General features: G+C 39.5%; 1 protein-coding gene across 10 annotated transcripts in view; it reads right to left on the bottom strand.

The window, feature by feature from the left end:
• Positions 1-20212, bottom strand: part of MEIS1 (Meis homeobox 1) — a 125889-nt gene that overhangs the window by 38950 nt on the left and 66727 nt on the right. For all 10 annotated transcript variants that reach the window (XM_034764231.1, XM_034764233.1, XM_034764232.1 and 7 more), the window contains one exon: positions 19709-19854. In XM_034764231.1, the coding sequence (XP_034620122.1) occupies positions 19709-19854 (146 nt within the window). The remainder of the gene's footprint in view (positions 1-19708; positions 19855-20212) is intronic.

Raw genomic sequence — 20212 nt, 5'->3', positions numbered from 1 at the left:
AATTATAATAGTATCTTAAGTTTATATACAGTGCTGCCATTCACCATAAAGGTGCTTTACATACTATAAAGAATCACTTATACCGCTTCCCTTCAGTGGATACACACACACACACACACACACACAGTTGACAGGAATCAATCCACACAACAGTGAAAGCACACCTCTACAGAGGAATGCAGCAAATATCTCAGCAGCATTAGTGCAATAATACAAAGCACTTAACGTCAGGACATAAGGAAGAACACCATAACCCCTGTAGCCAAAGGATGATTTAATCTGCACATTCAGCAGTAATATCAAATTACAATGTAAAGTTTATAAATAGCAAATTAGTTTATGACTCAATTTCTCCTGTTATGCGAGGCCGAACTAACTTGCCTCCTATGTATTCAAAATATTTCCCCCCTTTTTCCTTTGATAATTCACCCCACTGTTGACTCAGTTACTTTATGTAGGTGGAAGTGATGAATGTTGCTGAGTGCCAGGTTTTTTTGGTCCAAGATGAATAACCCCAAGGAGCAACTTGCACTGAGTCCCAGGCTCCTGTCAGCCTCATAATTGATGATGTTTTCCCTGAAAGGGATGGGGATTGGGACACATTAGGGCTCAATGGGGGAAGTAAGATGAGTGAATTGACTCAGCGGCTATGTCTTTTACCCATGGTTCCTAATATGTATAAACTTATTACTGCCAAATGTACTTCAACATCAGAAGGGGAAAAAAAAAATCAATCTGTTCAAATGAAATAATGTAATACCAGAAGTTTAAAAAAAGTGAACTTTTGTACTGGCAAGTGTGGAAGAACATTTTAGTCAACTCTGTTCTTTCTGAAGTGCCATTTGCTACTAAACTAAAAATAAATTTGCAAATGTAAAATGCAAGGACTTAAGAGGAATAGCACAAAATGATTGCTATAAAGCCAATGTATCTCTTTCTAATCTTGTTCTCAAATGTCCCATGACTTTTATAACAAAGATGTGCCTGGAAATGCACATACTGTATTTCAAATGTAGATTTTATGTCAGCATATTTTTATAGCAATTCTGAGAGCAGTTGCTCCACTTCTTATCTATGCAATCTGGAAGTAAAGCAGGCTCCCTGCCAAGTCACTGACAGCATGTCTTGCCCAGGTTGCCATGGGTGACTAGTGAGTTGACAACCTAGGGATCCAGCAAAGAACAGTCACTGACTAATGGCTTCTAGATTCCCAGTGACCTTTGATCTTTAATGGTCAGGACAAAAACAAATGACCTAGTTCAGGAGGCCCCCCGTCAAACATGTATTTTAAAAAAGCCGTTATCAAGTAAACACGGATTGATATGTTTGCTGTATCTACAACAAAATGAAAATGCTCAGATCTTTACGCAACACAGGAATAGAAATGTGAGCACATAAAAATGGACTTCTCACAAAATATATTATTTCATTTGTCACATACAAAATAAATCAAGAAAATCAATTGCTGAGACTAATGAGGTTTATAAAAATAACTAAGAAAATACAGGCAATTTTCTGTCACTGACACAAAAAGTTGCCAAGGTTGGCAACTGTGCTAGAAGCAATTGCACCACATATCCAAAATCTGTGCATAGTTTCTGTCATTAGAGATTTGGTGCTATTCTGACACCAAGGGCTATCAGTTCTAATATGCTACAGCAAAGAGGCTGGCGGCTATAGTAACCATAGAGCATGCTGTCCGAACCTTAATGATAACTTTCATCACTGCATATTGTCACCATAGCAATGAAGCTAGATGTGGGCAAATGACAAGGTTCTGTCACCAGCTCCATATTACACAGCCTGGGCCTGACAGCCTTCAGGACTATTCTCTCATCCATCCTGAATACGCAAATACATTTTCAACAGGCCCAAAAGTAATAATCTGTCCTTCTGCAATGTCATCATTTTACAGGAGCTACTGTTAGCGGTGTGCAGTTGTTAGACCCAATGAAAACATTTTGTGTCACTCTCAGTCAAGCTCTTACATTTTTGGAAAATGGAAGTAGAAAATAAAACTAACAAATATTTGAAATATGAAAGATGCTGCAAAGAACAGACATGTAGAGGAGGTCTGAGGGGAATGGAAATTGATAAATACACTAAGTGCCACTGGAATGAAGTAGCATTTGGATTCTGAATCAGTGTACAATGGGAATTTAACTGTTAATTTTCTTTGGAAGAATGTTAACAATAGGTATACAACATCTTGTGATGATCTAAAACTGTATTTAATATTTATATTATATCTGTATACAAAATTTTATACACTGCTACTTGCATGGACAAAGAGATTTGGGAGGAACACAGGATAATTGTATGTGAGGCTGTCAATAGATCTCCCCCTAAACATTCTGTTCTGTCTTCACCATTGCATCAGTGGTGCCACCATAGTTTTACATTATTCTTCCACGAGACTGCACAAGCAGGACAGTTAACTTTGTCTACTTCCCTGCTGTCATACCTAGAAGTCATTCCAGAAATAACAAAAGTCTTTGACAACAATACACTCACATTTAGAGGTATTCTACCTAGTCACTCTATCTGAACTGCATCTCTGTTTAGAAGATTCCCACTCAGGGTCAGTTCCTGCTCACCTTACTTATATAAGTAACCCCACTGATATCCATGAGAGTACTCACATGATTAAGGTGAGCAAGCTATAGCCCTCCGCGATTAACTTCATTTGCCCTTTTTAGCATATATTTCAATTCATATCTTGTTTTGTGTTTAGAGTCATACAGAATAATCTGATTTAATGTCTTTGTTCCATGTATTGCATAAACTCTTCAGACATGTGGAAAGTCATCTTTTAATTATTCTTAATTCAGACTCACTTACATGTGATATTTATTGGTTAACACATTCACTATATCCCTTCAGTGTGCAACACATTTGCTTTTCAATTGCAGGTTTATAAAAAACACGTTCATGCAGTGAATTTTCAAAACAGATGTAGCATACCATAGAAGCAACTAAGCAACTAATCTTCCAGGACAAATGTAACATATAAGAACAACTAAACTGAAACAAAAATTCCACATATACTTAAAAATATTATTGTCTGTAATTTAATATAACAATATTTCTAGGCCTATAACCTTGCACGCAGAGGCAATTTCCCAAGCATTAATACTTAAATGGGTCATATGCACCACATCTGTCATTCTGTCCTGAAGTCTATGAGGCACAACCAAGACTCTGCAAGCCTATTGATTTTTCTAGCATTTGCTTTAATTTACTTAACCATTGAGAAATCCATCAGTACATAAAGGGCAACTGTCCATTACTGCCTCATTTGCAGACATTCTTTCCCCTCATTTTTTGGTAAATATTACCCCTTAAATCACTGTGTGTTTACAATGTAAAAATGAATCTGAAAAGTGCTCACACCTGTTTCTGCTCAATAGCTGCTACACTGAGGTATATGTAATGTGCTTAAAGATAGAATAAATATCTAGACATTATTACATCTGTGTGCAAAGGGTGGTAAATTAGATCCTAATTACATTAACAGAGATTCTGCCTCCCAGCTTAAATTTTACATGAGCACTCTGTAAAAATCCAAAAGCTCTGCTGTGGTTTCTTTACGAGCTGGTGATTACAGCTACTTCCTATGCGGTCACTAAATATTCTGTTTACAAATAAATGAAGAAGCTTTGAGCCAACTTGCCAGGGTAATAATCCGTTTTTTTCCCCCAGCAAACCTTCGCCACATAAGCATGGCAACAATCAGAAGCCCTGGCTTCATCTAATTACTCTATCACATAATTTCACAAATTGCCTTTTCACTGGGGAGCCAAGTGCAAAACACGCTCACAGTGGGATTTCAGGCAGCAGCTTTCATTTACTACTCATTTCTTGTTAAATTAAACACAAACACACCAGTTGTGTGAAAGAAGTCAAAAAGAATGCTTGCAAATGAGCCAGACAAGTGTATCTCATATTTATACCATTCTCACAAAATAGCTCATTGGCAAGCTGTATTTTTAATGGCACCGTTATATCCTTTAACCCTCTGAAGTCCTTGTGTGTTTCTACAGCAAGCAATTTGCACTTCTGAAAATCAGAAGCACAGAGCCTTATAATCTATTCAATCATATAATTTAAACTAATATCAACAATGTAAAAATTGCAACAGTGGATGCATGTGTCTTATTGGTCAGTATCACAAACATTTTGTTAATAACCTAGAGCGGTTAGTATCCTGCAAATCCCCTCCCTGTTGCTCTGTCCTACAATTAATAGAGCTTAAAACATCTCTCCTATGTAACACATGACTGCCTGCTACAGCACTGGTAGGGCCAAATTATGCCCTGATTTACACTCCATGTAGCCCCAGCAACTGCAAAGGGGTTTTTACAGGGTATAACTCGGGGCAGAATTTGGCTGCTAAACTCTAAGGACCACTGTATTATACCAATTTTATGTAAAGGACAATAAACCTAAAAAAACCTAGCTCATCAAAACTTTATACTGTACAATACACACAATTCCTACTTCATATAGAGCCCAACTCTGGATGGTGCTGAGAAGCAATGGAACTAGAAGGCATCTGGGCCTGTATTATCTGTATTTTAACAAGACAGGATTCTTGTTTAAAAATAAAGAACACAAATTATTTTGAAAATTATTGCCGTGAGTGTCACATTGTCAGGGCACATGAACTAGAGGTTATATTAGTAGAAGATGACATTTTTACATAAACATGTACAAAACTAAACACCGCCATTTGTAATTAAAGCCATTGCTTTTGTAGCACTAGAGCCAGTAGGTCAGGTACCGTTTTACATCACAAACCAGTCCTTTATGCATGTAGATTTGCCAGCATTATCTGCCCAGGGACAAGAAAACATTAACAGCAGCTGTCTGTGCGCTTCTACACTGAAAATTCTATTCATACAGACAGGTGGAGTAATTTAAAAGCCAATGTGGTGCAATTTTGATGTGACTAATACCACTGTTTACTAGAATGCCACCATTACTACTGTTTATGAAAACATTACTAAAATTATATTTTATTCATAAGAATACTAAGATTCTAGTTAGTATCAGCTTTAAAATGATCCTACCCCAAAGCTGTGGTTAATAACCCTCCAGGGTTTACAGCCTGCTGCACTGAAGAAAATATAGCTGGATTCCAGCTTGGTGAACAATTGTATCTTCACAGTTTGCTGTATCTTCATAAGACAAACTATAGACGTAGCTCTCGGGCTTACCTGCCAGACGGCAGAAAAAAAACCTTAAGGAAGGTTGTCTGTTATCCAAAAAATATTTGGCTTTAAGGCCCAAATCCTATACCCACTTAAGGGGGTCCAAAGTCTGGGATGGCAAAACCTGATGGTTGTATCTAGGTTTTTCTTCTCTTCTGCAGCTGTCCAGGTAGGATGCAAAGTCAGTATCCCCTCTGAGCTCATGGCAGGTAAGCACTAAAACTCAATCAGGGGGTCTTCTAATTATTCAAAGCCATCTAGAATTAGGGTATGTTCCGTTCCATTGTGAATACAATCATTAGCCAGAGACCCCAAAAGTCTGGCAGAATTTAGCTGACATGAATCATACAGCTCCCAGGTCTTCCAGTCATGGATTGTTCCACTTAATCACTGCTGTCTTGAGAGAATGTTGTGGATCGAAGGAGTCCCTTGACATCAGACACTGTCCCCCTACCCCACTTTTAGGAAATTTTTGAAATCTATTATTTTCCAAAGCCATTTCAAGCATGATCACGTTTGGCCCCACAACTCCATTTTTCCCCTATGTTAGACTCCCTCACAATGTTTTATTTATATACATTATAAATAAATGCTTTGTTTTTAAAAAAAAATCTGAATGATTTCAGTATGTTAAGGTTGTCCATCTCGTAACAAAAAATGGTTTATCACGAATAAAGAAAAGCGCAGTTTGAAGCATACTTCTCTGGGCAGTTTCCTGTTTATAAGAGGAAAGATCCAGCAATAAATCTTCCAGAACCTACTTTACTGAAATGGTAGCATGCTACTGAAAGTGAAGGGAATTCTTTATTAAAAAAAAAAAAGAACTATGGTTCCAAATTGGGAAGTCCAGGTGCAAGGTGGGATAAATTAGATCACTGTACACCAACAAACTTTGTTAGTCCTATTTATACTCTGCCTTTCTGTAAGGGATTCAGAATTGGTGTAATTTACATGGTGAGGAACTGGAAGGTGTAAATAGTAGGGCTGGTCAAAAACTTTTTACTGACGCTGGGTTTTTTACTATAAATACAAAGAATAAACAACAATTTTTTGGAATTTTTTTTTTTTTTTTTTTTTTTTTGCTTTTTGTGGAAAAACTCACCTTTTTGTCAAAAAACTGAAAACATTTCTGTTTTCCAACAAAAAGTCAACATTCTCTGCAGAGGGGAAAAACCTCAAAATATTTTCTGACCCAGGTCTCGTAAAAAGATGCAAGTTAAAGCAGTTCCCATCCTGTTTTAACTTACACTGAAGAGCTGGAAGAAAGCGTACGTTATACTATCTTGGATCCCCATAGACATGGATGTAGCTGATGTAAGCAGGCGTAGGAGTCGTCTAAACTACGGCACAGGAGTCTAACTCGCACAACTTTGTGTATCACTTCTGAATCTGGCCCTGTTAAGAGAGAGAGCTTATTTTACATGGCAGATGACCATGCCTAACCCTTCTGGGGCAGCGCACTTCGGCACTTTCACCTGACCAGATTATTAGTTTACACAGGTGCTTCATGAAACTCCTTAAAAATTGGTAATCACCCAAGAAGGCAAGAGCTTCAGGCTCAAAATTTACATAGATATGTCATTTGTGTCTGAAGAGCAATGCAGATGCCTTCAAGAACTCTCTGTTGTAGAAGCTGTGTTAGAGGATGAACTAGGCAAACAACTAATACATTTAGCCAATGAATTTTGCCTCGTTTCTTGTTTGCAAATTATTTACCACAATATTCCAATTTCCTTTAATGTATCAGTTATTCTAAATTCACCAAAATATTCCTGTGAATAATTTTGGATCTGAAATTTGTTGGCATGATTTTTTCCCTCCCCAATAATGTTTGGTACTTTAATTTCAGATAGTTTTGACTGAACAGATATAGACGGTCACATTATATGTTTCTTCCACTTTATTGGATGAGGTTAACCCAAGAATCAGGTCTTCTATGTGAATTATTACAGTAGATTAAAAAAAGAGACTGCTTTCCATTAACATATTCCAATATTCACTCCAATATTGTATTTCTGCAAATACTGCTCATAGTAAAGTCGTTTCTGAAAATAGACCACAAAAGGTGTTTCAGTACAATTAAAGTAAGTGTAATTTTAACATTTGGTGCATATTCATAGTTTCTTTTTTCAGTTTTCCTCCAATTCTTAGAAGATTTGGATTTTTGCCAAAAACTATAAAATAATGTATTTCATTGGCTTCTGAGGAATTGAAATTCTTTGACTTTAAGGTGGTTTCCACACACACATTACAATGGCTACAAGCCAGGAGGTGGGAAAAAATCTGCAATAAAGTAAGACAGGACTTACGGGAAAGTATTTCTCTTTGAAAAAAAAAATCTAGTTGGTCTACTGGATAGGTTTTGGCTTCAACCAAAATGCTTTCAGAGGTCATGTGGAGCTAGAGACAGATATTCCAAACTGTCTGACCTATATGTTGTTTTAATCAGAAGTCAGAGAAATTTCCTTCATAGCCCAAACGATGGAAGCCTGAAAAAAGACGGGATTATAGAGAATGATGCCAGCCTATTGGCTAGGTAGGGTACAGACAGAGGAGTGTCTGTTTGAAGAAAGGAGTGATCAGTGGAGGAATCCATTCACAATCAACTGACTAGAACTTAGAACTTCTCATTTACGATCCAGCATTAGCCAAAAAACAGTCAATACCATGTTTTCCTCTGCAGGGACAATTTAGCTCAGATCAGGAACAACAATAATATAGAAGGTGCTGTCTTTTAGAACAGGGAATCTGTGATTGAATCCAAGAGCTTTCATCTAGCATACGAGAACTCCATCTAGGCAGTGAACATGAAAGAATGACAGTTGGAGGACATCAGCAACTAGCCTGTAACAAAAGTAGCTTCCACTAAATGTGCCAAAGCCTAAGTCTTTTCAGCCACCTCAAACATCAGGTGGAATAATTCTTTGGGTGGAGAGCAAGTCAAAAGCAACAGTTTTGGGGAAGATTAAAGTGGTCAAGCTTTTGCCAGAGTATCTCTGAACAAACTGTGCAGCAGTTGTGATGTCAATATATTAATTTGCATGCAGCTATTTGAATCCTGGTTCTTTTTATCTTCCGGAGCTTTCTACTCAGGTTCATATTCTTTGTTGGAGAGTATGTTGACAGATCTTCAGGATAATTTTAATCCCTTAATATGAAACGCTGACTCTCAACCTGTGAAGGAAGATTGGGTTCATGGTGCCATCCTTTTAGTTAAAGATGCCTTCCTCATCCATGAATCCCGGACACCTGTCACTAGGAAGGCTTATAAAAAAATTTATTGCATTGTCCACAATAAAATTAAGTGAAAGAGAAGACATATGTTTGGAGAAACAAGAAAAAGTCTCTGAGTTCATATTGAAATATAACTCTGTTATGTTGGCAAACTCCATGAGATCTATGGTATTTTGCAGTGCAAACATCAGCTGTGCAGGATGAAGTTAGGAAGGGTTAATTTAAATTGGCCTGTTTCCTTCTAATATTTCCAACCAATTGTTCTGAAGAGGAGGAGAACACAAAGATTTCTGGTTTCAGTCAGTCCTTTCCCTTTTTATGCTGTCAGCAGGCCAGTATGTGCTCCCATGTGCTGTGACTACTACTTCTATCCAAAAATGTAACATGTTCTAGATGGACCTACACATAGTCTGAGAGGCACATTAACCACATCTGCATCTTTGCAAAACTGTACATTATATGGGACAGAAGAGCGACCAGAAAAGACTCGAAATGGAGCCTGCTTTAACTGTGAATGTAAAAAGTAGTTAGCTTGTAAAGTAACCAAACATATATGTGAAATATGTTAAATTTAAGCAATATGACATGATTGGGTATTTTTAATGTTAGAATAATATCGTCAAAAAGAAAAACATCATGATATGACATATGCTCCTTAACTGATCTAATTATGATCACAAATTTAATCTTACAATAATCTAAAACAATAGTCTCTTTCTAATAAATTCTTTCTGCCAAATAAAATCATTGCTAAAAAGCTTTTATTTTATTTATTTGTATATTTTCCATTTTTTACAAATGTATCAGGGTTATTAATTAAGATTCAAAACCTAGACATAGCCATGGGGAAAACTTATTTTTCACTCAACAGACAGCAAATCCCAGTAAGTATTTTGTCTATTCTGCCATTTCAGCAAAACAAACTCTTTAGAAAATTCTTGCAAATTATATTAAAAAAAAATTAAGACGTCTGATTAAATGACGGGGTTTACCTTAAGCAAATCCTTGGCTCATTCACGTTTTAGATCATGGTAATTTGTTTTTAAAAAGGTGTTTGAAGTCCTACAATTTACCTCTTGGCACCATTAAAAAAAATGTAGTTTATAATCCCCTAATGGGTTTAAACAAAGTCTTCAATAGTTTAAATTGTTATTAAACATCTTTTGGGATTATAATTTTATGGGTTGTTGTTGTTTTTTGCCTGATTACATGATGAATGTGTAGATCATCAAATACTCATCACAGAACCAAACCAATTACATTGCATAATCCCCAAAATAAAATGAGGTTTTGAATTCCAACGTTTTAAATTATAGCGGATTTAGAGGATAGAGAGTGTTCATGACTAGATTCAAGGGGTGGATGAAACATATTTTTGTAACTGATTTTAAAAACACATTTTAAAGCTGAGAAAGGAGGAATTGATGGGATCAAGGGAAGACTTGGCTAACAGTATGTCCAGGATTAAAGTAGAAATTATACCTGCCTTTGTCACAATTACATTTATACAGATCTTTCTACAAACCTCACTTGAGGCCATTTATTTCAATGAGGAGTTCTGCTTAAAAACTGATGTCATGATACAATCCTTCCACATTAACTGGTCTCAAATATAGAATTTGGGGCCCACAAAATCTTGTCACGGACTGTATCACAAAAAAATGTTTTGATAAAACTTGCTGACTTTTAGCTATAACACCATGATGTTTTGACAGAACATCAGGCTTGAGACGAACACCCTACCATGCCATCAGAAGAACTCACCCAAATCCCAGCCTTATTTTGATTGAAACATTTACTGTCTTAGGAGCCCCTGTTGTTTGGGTATGTTCCACCTACTTTGCCATAATGCACCAGGTTTTGGGTGATATGCAGCTTCCTGGACTGTTTTACAGTTTTATAGCAGATTTTATGTAAATTGTGATGTATGTGAGACAACTTAACATGCTCACTTATGTAAATTACAAGGGTCACAGATATGTTTTGCCTAACTAATAGCAAAATTGGCCACCTGTTCCAGTGCAGAATTTTAATAAAAAGTAAGCACCAATGTCAGAGTAACAGTGGCTAAAAATATTTAGTGCCAGTGTGGTCACTATTTTAATAGCATTTAACTACTGGTGTCCTAATTTTCCTCTATGCTAAAAATAATAGCAGCAGCCAATCTGGATTAATTTATCCCCCTGAGTGTCCCTGAATGCACGGTCTACAACCAGCGAAAACAGCACTTGTGTGGCCTTTGGACATATACTAAGTCTGTCCTGCTGCATCGCTGAAAATAATGGGGATTTGCTGAATGACACTGCTGTGGGAGTACTGTACAAATATGGCATTCAAGAAGTTAAAGCCTTAATGAGGTGGGGGATTCAACAAAGAGAGAGAGTTTACTTTTATGTGGAAAATGAGAATTTAAGGGCAAACATTAGAAAAGGAGGTTCCTGTCTGTACACAGAAGACTTAATTTTTTTTAATGTAATAACTCCATAGAGTAAATTAAAACCAATCTATACACTTTCTGAAGGCTGTATTAGTTCTACATTTCTTTTAAATCATTCCAACCACTAATCATTAGTATGAAACTCAGCAATTACTGTCTAGATCACTTGATTCCCTGTCACTGATGTGTATTAATGTTAATAATTGAGAGAAAGTTTTTATCTTTGAAAAAAGTTATTTGAGATAACAGTCCAATTAGGAATTGCCACCAGCCAATTAGAATGCTGTTTTTTACATTGCTACCAATGGAATGTGCTTAGTACTTATATAGCGCTTTTCATCTATAAATCTCTATAAGTATCATCACCCCATTTTACAGATGGGGAAATTAAAACACAGAGAAGTAAAATGATTTGCTGCAAGTCAGTACCAGAACTGAGGACAGAACCATGATCTGATTCCTAGTCCAGGGCTGTATCCACTGGAAAATATGGCCTCCCTAACTTTTTTCACTTTGTTTTATTAAAGAAATTGCAATAGTTGGGAAAAGGAATTAAAAAAAAATTAGATCGCATCACTAACGTTGCCAAAAAAGGAAAAATCCAATGCTATTTTAAAAATCTAGAATCCATGGTTTCTTCTGCCCCTTCCTCCTAGTGTTGGTGTGTGGAGCGTGCTCTCAGTCTCTCTCATACACTGAGCCTTTGTCTGTCAATTCTGCAACACTATGGATAAAGATCCAGATAAGGCAGCACCTACTCTGTCCCATCCTGTGAACTGTGGGCAGTGCCAGCCTCAGGGAAAATGGCACCCTGGGAGAACCTGGAGTGCCCCTGTGGGCCCGGGTGCCAAAATACATCCCCCTCTTTGTCCCGGGTCCCCAGAGCTCCCCAGGCTCCTCTGCCTCCCCCAGTGCTAAAATTTGTATTGAAAGGGGTGGTGGAGCTCAGCCCCAGCAGAAATGAAGCACTGGCTGGGCGCCCAGCTCTGTAGACAACGCTGCAGCCCGCAGTGGTGCAGAAGTAAGGGTGGTATATATGGTGTACTGCCACTCTGACTTCTGCACTGCTGCTGCGGCTTGTGGTGCCTGGCGCTCGACTCAAGATGGGTGCGCTGTCAGACGTGGGCTGCATCTTGCTGGCGCCCAGGGCCATCATTTCAGTTGGGGGGGGGGGGGGGGGGGGCGCGTTCTTTCAGATTGGGGGGGGGGCAACTTTAACCTGAGAAAACTAGTTTTTTCCCCCCAAATAATTTAGAAATTAGCTGACAGGAGCACTAGATCTAATTCCTATATAAAGAAAGAAAAAAGATATACAAACACCACTTTGAGACATATTTTAAGTTTATATGTAAGTTTAGAGCAATCAGGGGATAATACAGCAAAATATTCCCAATCCTAAACCTTGAGGTATCAGTTCTGGAGCTTTAACACAGATATCAGAAACACAAGTTTGATACTTTGTTCACTATCTTTAGGAGAGAGAAATAAATATTAATAAAATCGGCTTACTTTCTCTAACAGACACACTCTGCATTATTGCCATTATCCAACTTTATTTTAGTCAATTGTTTTTAACTCCACTAAAAATATATTTACTTAATTTTAACATATGTGATTAAGGTTTATTTTTCTCTCTATTAAAATCAGGAATTCATTTCTCTAATTATTTTGGCATTTCTGTTTACCGATCACAATCATGTACATGACTCACTACATTTGACTCCATCATTCGCATCGTATTTGGAACTGCACCTATTCTCATACAAATTTTAAGTTATTTTACAGCTATAACTACAAATACCATTTGAAAATAAGTGACCTTCACCTGCAAAGTGTCTAAAGTTATATGTTTAGCTAATCTTTTTTAAACTGGCATTGCTAAGGTGCGTAAAAGCTAAATTTATATTATAGAAGGATACTATTATTTGATTGTACCACTTTAAATAATGAATGACAAGACAAAGCACAATATGTTAATAAAAGTACATAAGAACATAAGAATGGCCATACTGGGTCAGACCAAAGATCCATCCAGCCCAGTATCCTGTCTACCAACAGTGATCAATGCCAGGTGCCCCAGAGGGAATGAACCTAACAGGTAATGATCAAGTGATCTCTCTCCTGCCATCCAGCTCCACCCTCTAACAAACAGAGGCTAGGGACACCATTCCTTACCCATCCCGGCTAATAGCCATTAATGGATTTAACTTCCATGAATGTATCTAGTTCTCTTTTAAACCCTGTTATAGTCCTAGCCTCCACAACCTCCTCAGGCAAGGAGTTCCACAGATTGACTGTGTATTATGTGAATCTCTCCTCATATGGGACCTGTTCCAAACCCCTAATCATTTTAACAACAAGGAGTCCGGTGGCATCTTAAAGTTATTTGGACATAAGCTTTCAGGGGTAAAAAAAAACTCACTTCTTCAGATGCAACTGAAGAAGTGAGGTTTTTTACTCACCTCTTTAAGGTGCCACTGGACTCCTTGTTGTTTTAGTGGATACAGACTAACACGGCTACCCCCGGATACCAATCATTTTAGTTGCCCTTCTCTGAACCTTTTCTAATGCCAGTATATCTTTTTTGAGATGAGGAGACCACATCTGTACGCAGTATTCAAGATGTGGGCGTACCATGGATTTATATAAGGGCAATAAGATATTCTCTGTCTTATTCTCTATCCCCTTTTTAATGATTCCTAACATCCTGTTTGCTTTTTTTACTGCTGCTGCACACTGCATGGAGGTCTTCAGAGAACTACCCACGATGACTCCAAGATCTTTTTCCTGATTAGTTGTAGGCTAAATTAGCCCCCATCATATTGTATGTATAGTTGGGGTTATTTTTTCCAATGTTTATTACTTTACCTTTATCCACATTAAATTTCATTTGCCATTTTGTTGCCCAATCACTTAGTTTTCTGAGATCTTTTTGAAGTTCTTCACAGTCTGCTCTGGTCTTAACTATCTTGAGCAGTTTAGTATCGTCTGCAAACTTTGCCACCTCACTGTTTACCCTTTCTCCAGATCATTTATGAATAAGTTGAATAGGACTGGTCCTAGGACTGACCCTTGGGGAACACCACTAGTTACCACTCTCCATTCTGAAAATTTACCATTTATTCCTACCCTTTGTTCCCTGTCTTTTAACTAGTTCTCAATCCATGAAAGGATCTTCCCACTTATCCCATGACAACTTAATTTACGTCAGAGCCTTTGGTGAGGGACCTTGTCAAAGGTTTTCTGGAAATCTAAGTACACTATGTCCACTGGATCCCCCTTGTCCACATGTTTGTTGACCCCTCAAAGAACCCTAATAGATTAGTAAGACATGATTTCCCTTTACAGAAACCATGTTGACTTTTGCCTAACAATTTATGTTCTTCTATGTGTCTGACAATTTTATTCTTTACTATTGTTTCAACTAATTTGCCCGGTACTGACGTTAGACTACTGGTCTGTAATTGCAGGGATCACCTCTAGAGTCCTTTTTAAAATATTGGCGTTACATTAACTATCTTCCAGTCATTGGGTACAGAAGCTGATTTAAAGGACAGGTTACAAACCATAGTTAATAGTTCTGCAATTTCACATTTGAGTTCTTTCAGAACTCTTGGATGAATGTCATCTGGTCCTGGTGACTTGTTACTGTTAAGTTTATCAATTAATTCCAAAACCTCCTCTACTGACACTTCAATCTGTGACAATTACTCCAACCAGGACAGGTTAGGCATTTTAGAACTCACTACTCAAAGAATTAAAATTTAAGAATAAGAAAAAAAAATTATGAAATGAACAGACCAATCAAAAAACTAAACTAACAGCACTGTAATCCTTAACGAACTTTTAAAGCATAAAATTTCAGAGAGTATATGTGCCTTGCGCATTTCGACAGGAAGTACCAAGAAGTAACAACTACGACATGTGAGAGAGAGAGAGAAAGAGAGAGAATGTGTTTGCGTTGGAGTGAGTGTGCCCGAGTAAGTGTGTCAGCATGCTGTCTCTTTAAGCAGAGCATTTAGGAGCCTGAACAGCATCCCCGGCAGAACCAACGTCAGACCCAGAGGCACCAGCACAGACATGCAGCCCCTGACTACCCAACCCAGTCAGTGGAGACTGGGTACACGGGTGAGGGAAGGGGGACACCCCGACACCAGCGCCCCCTCACCACCATGCCCCACCCTGCACAGCGGACAGGAGGCAGGCTCTAGCACCTGAGCAGCTTGGCCAGGCGTGGCTCCCTGGGCACTGGGGGGAGGGGAGGCAGGAGCAGCAGTGGCTGCAGACAGAGGGGGAAGAGGGGCACCCCGGCTTCGCAGGAGCTACCTGGCCGGTCCAGCTGCCCTCCTGCAGCTCAGTCCGTCCACCCTCTCCAGACACTGCCGCGCCTGCCTGGCTGCCTCTAAGCCCTGTTGGTTGTCAGTGGGTCAGAGGTACCAGAACGGCACCCCGGAAGCAAGGCAACCTGAGCAATGGCTCAACCCTCCCACCCCTATGGCAAGCTCTGATTGTGGGTCTGGGTCTTACATCCCCTCCTAGGCCAGCTTCTGCCACATGATTCTCAGCTGGGAATCTGTCTCCTTACGGCCCATGCTGAGTTACCAGAATTTGTTATCTGCACCACCAGAATGTTGAACTCATGGGGGTGAGGCAGGTAAGGCAAGAATGGGATTTGGGGAGATATTCCCTCCCATTTTTTCCTGCCCTGGATGCTGCACATACAGGCCGTTCAAAATACAGTGCCAGGCCTGGCAATGGGTCAAGCAGCTGGATCACTGTCATTAGTTCCACCCCTTTCCCACCAGGCATTTCTTCAGGTCTAACAAGGTGTGACACTTTTCCCTCCAGGAGCATCTCTCACTCAGCTGTGGGCTAAAGTGACCCTGCAGATGCCAATGGGGCTTGTGGTGCATCTGGTCTTTAAACACTGAACCTACATTATGATGGCAAAGCCTTTGGAGTCTAGCCTTCTAAAAAGGAATATTTTTTTCTTTATGGATTCTAATTTCCAATTTATTCTGACAGAACCATGCCTATAGGCTGTGCTGTTTCTTACATAGTTTTCAAGAAGTTTAGTTCCTTTCTCAGATGGACTATAATCTTCAGCGTGCAGAATATTCAAAGGTTCTGCATTAGTAACCAGGAATCTGGGGACTGTCAGTGTCTCCTGATATTTCAGGCTTGGCTGGTAAGACAGGTACCCTTAAATGAAAAAGGACAGAGGGGCCTCCCTTCCTCTCTCACATTCCTTAGTAATGAACTTGCTTCATTTGTCCGTCAGCTGATGACGTACAACAGCTCAAAGATCGGTGCAATATGCACCTGAGGCATGTAAAGTTAGCCAACAGTAAACTGCTTTCTCTTCTGGAGCACCTGAACCTTGCGTCACCACTCTGGTTCATGCTTTTTGATTCTTCCTGGTGGCTGTTTGTGTTAATGGTCCACCATTTCATCTGTCTTTTCAAGGAAATGAAGAGACCTGCAGGTTTGAGATCTTTTCCTGAGAGATTTTTTTAGGAGAGGATTGAATGAGTATTGTACTCTAATCTGTAAGGAGAGTCCAATGCACTGGGGAGGCAATGGTTCTGGTGTGCACGTTTATAGAGGATTGATGCACCAAGCAATCATTAGATGTCCAGAAGTTTTATAAGCTGGACTGGGCTGTTACCACTTCCAAATTTTTCCCAGTTCTGACTTGGGCCTGGAAATTCAGTAGTAATCAGGTCCTTCATGCATATTACTAACCCCAGTCAAGGCAATCCCACAGAATGATGCGACTTGTGGGCATCATCATCCTAAGGTATCTACCACTGAATACCTAACTTACAGGTATATAAATCACAGAAACAATGGCATTGTCGGTCTCATTTCCAGGCAGCAAGTGCGTGAGCCTTCCACAATGCGTGTTCTTACAGGACTTTGGCATCTGACGGTGTTTGAACTGGTAGAAAGATCAGTTGCCCCAAATACCTGCAGTTGCTACCGGACTGTATTCTCCGTTTTTTCTGTTGTCTCTAATGTGGCATGTCAGAAGCAGTGTGTCATGCAGCAATCTACAGCTCTAGTCCAATCTACAGCTCTAGTCCAGATACTCTTTCCAGAATATCAACATACTTCACTGAATTCTTTCTGCACACACATGATCAGTCACCCATTTCAATGCAGATGTTCTCTAGTGCTTTCACTGGTGGAGGGATAGGCCAAAGCTGTATGTAGCCTTCCAGAGTATAAAGACATCTCCTTACCATGTATGACCATGTTATGGTAACTTTGTATTCTTAGTCTGCTATTAACCACAACGTGCTCTCTAGAGAGCCTAAAATGTCTGCTTCTCTGGGCAACCTTTTCAAGTTTTTTTTGTATTGGAGAACGGTCCATGATCCACCTGGAGCTGATATGACTTGGCTAGCACAATGAACCACCTGCAGTTGCTGGAAGTAGGGAGGGTGACCCTTTACAGTTTTACAAGACTGATCAGGCAAGCTTCAAGCTAGGGGGAGGGATAGCTCAGTGGTTTGAGCATTGGCCTGCTAAACCCAGGTTGTGAGTTCAGTCCTTGAGGTGGCCACTTAGGGATCCAGGGCAAGATCAGTACTTGGTCCTGCTAGTGAAAACAGGGGGCTGGACTCAATGACCTTTCAAGGTCCCTTCCAGTTCTAGGAGATAGGATATCTCCATTAATTTTTTATTTTATTTTAAGCCAGCACGATGCTGCACAAATGTATGGATAAGGAGGGTCTTCATTAAGCCTTTGTTAATTACAACATGGCTAACTCTGGTTTGGCTGCTCCTCTGCAGGGATGGTGGATTTTTAATTAGTTTCAGTTCAATGCTATGCTGGAGAAGGAGCATTCCCTTTATTGCACTGGTCCTGGAGATTACTGCCTTCACTCTACAGAATGAGGAAGTTACTTCACTGGCATTGCTCCAGGAGGTACTTGCCACCAACTAGTGGCAGTCTAGTTGTTATAATAAGCACCTTGCAGAAAAGCAGTTGTCTTATATCTGCAATGCACCATTCACACCCATTGCCCAAGTTTGGAAAGCACTTAGCACGTTGTCTGTGCTTCTGGAAATAAATATTGATAATATAAATAATAAATATTTCTTAGAGCACCTCAGATATAAGACAGTTCAAGCAGGAAGTGTAGGGGCTGGTCTGAGTTTGATTATTGCACTTGGTTGTGCGTTGTAATTGTTTCTATTGTAATTGCAGAGTTGCCACAGTGTCTCTCTCCAATCTTGGAGTGTAGGAAAGAAATTGGCAGCCATTGCATCAGCCAGCTGGTGCAGAGATGTCAGGCTGGTATGAGGATCAGAATGTCACTAGACTTAAGGGCCAAGATTGAGTGTATCCATTGACTATTTGCAGAATACTTCGGTGTCAGTTGCCTGCAACCTTGTATGTCACTGAGTGGCATCAGAGCCTGCCAGATTCTCATTGTATATCTGGTGAGAAGACAGCCTTGTAATGGGGGTTAAGCATTCCCTTTTCATTTGTAACATAAACTTCAACCTTCTGAAACACTACCTTGGAGTGCTCTAAGATGCTCTTGATACAGGGATAGCTTGGTGCCACTATACCAGTTGGTGTGGACTGTGCCAGTAAGGGAGATCAACTGGGAGGTGTCTAAAGACCTATCTCGGCTTGAGCAAGCATGATCAGGCATGAAGGTTCATTTATAGCCACCCAGGATGGTGTAGGGAGGGAAGAATTCCCTGCCTGATACAGTTTTGTCAGACATCCAGTCTCTAGTTATTTGGCACAGGGAAAGAAGTAGGGATGACAAGAGGAAACATTAATTGATATTTACTAATTTGGCAGAAACCCATTGTGGTTGAGTGAGTTGATTGGCTTCTTATTTTACCCCTAACCCAAAGACAGGCAGGGAAGAGAGTGGGTCGTTGATGCAGTGTGAGATCAGAAGTGGGGATGTACTTTAATATCATATACCTCGTTTGGGCCTCATTCTTCCATTACTCAAAGGGTCCGTTGGAGGATTTCAGTCTGTGGGCCTAAATCCCACGTGAATGAACACATGGTGATGCTTCACCATATCATAATTTGACTCCAAAAAGGGATGACAGTAGAAATGTCTGACTGCCAGGTAACAACTGAAGGTTTGACAGACACTGTACATCATTAATGAAAGCAGCAGACTAAAGCTCAACCCAATGCACCTTCCTAGAGTTTTTATTTCTAATCACAGAAATAAATATAGTTGCTGTGGCAACATCTAACTGTACATCTTTCCCCCCCCCCCTTTGTGATATTAAATACAGTGATAACTTACACTCTGGGACTGAGAAAGTCTCAAACAAATTAAAAATGATGCTCTTCCATTACAGCAGATGGACTCCGACCTCTCTCTGATAGGAATTCTCTGATCTCTGACACATATCTGAATAAAAGCTTTGGTTTTTTTCCCCTAATTGATTCTCTGAGGTTCTCCAGAACACAGAACAATGGGCCAAACTCTGCTTTCCTCTACAAAGCAGCAATTCACACTGAAGTCAACAGGAGCTGCAGCCACGTGAACAAGGGCAGGATTGGTCTAATGTTATTACTGTAAGATCTATCACACTTTCCGATGACCTCCTGTTAACAACTGCACTCAAACCAAAGAGCTAAAAGCAACAAAAACAAAGATATACTATAAATACTCTCTCTCTCGTGGCATCTAGCAAATGATGTAAAGACACAATTGGAAAAGCACCCTGAACTGCCTGTCAGTAACATGTTATTAAATATTTTTGTCTACTACCACCACGACCATGACATTTTCCATGTTCATTTCACAAATGTGATCTAGAGTTCACTTACTGTTAGATGCTGGAACAGCCATGCCCTCATGATATTTGTGGCTACTTTGGGAAAGATGCCACGCTTTTTATGTCGCTTTTTGTCCTTATCTGGATCATCATCATCACCTGTGCTGGGGGAAGCTACACTGTTGTCCAAGCCGTCACCTGTAAATATAGTGAATCAAATTTTGACTTATGCTATCTTTAGATACTTCAGTCAAAGCCTGACTTTGGGGTATATGAATATTTAAATGGGATATAAATTCTTTTGTGCTGTAATTCCTGGGGAGGGGGAGAAAATAACCTCTCTCAGCCAAATTCTGGTTTATTCTGAACAACTATAAGAATGAGATAGCCATTTCTCTCATTTCATTCAGCACAGCAACAAAAAAAGTGAATTAAGCACCCTGCTTGCCAAGCTGGAGGAGGGGGAGTCTCTTCATTACCTTCACAGAAATCTCTCTGTTTACAGATCAGGCAAATGGTGTTTGACTCAAATTGTGGCTTGTAATGTATTGATGAT

This window comes from Trachemys scripta, chromosome 3 (assembly GCF_013100865.1).
Source record: "Trachemys scripta elegans isolate TJP31775 chromosome 3, CAS_Tse_1.0, whole genome shotgun sequence".
In the NCBI taxonomy this organism is placed as follows: Eukaryota; Metazoa; Chordata; order Testudines; family Emydidae; genus Trachemys; species Trachemys scripta.
This window is presented reverse-complemented; position numbering and strand designations above follow the sequence as displayed.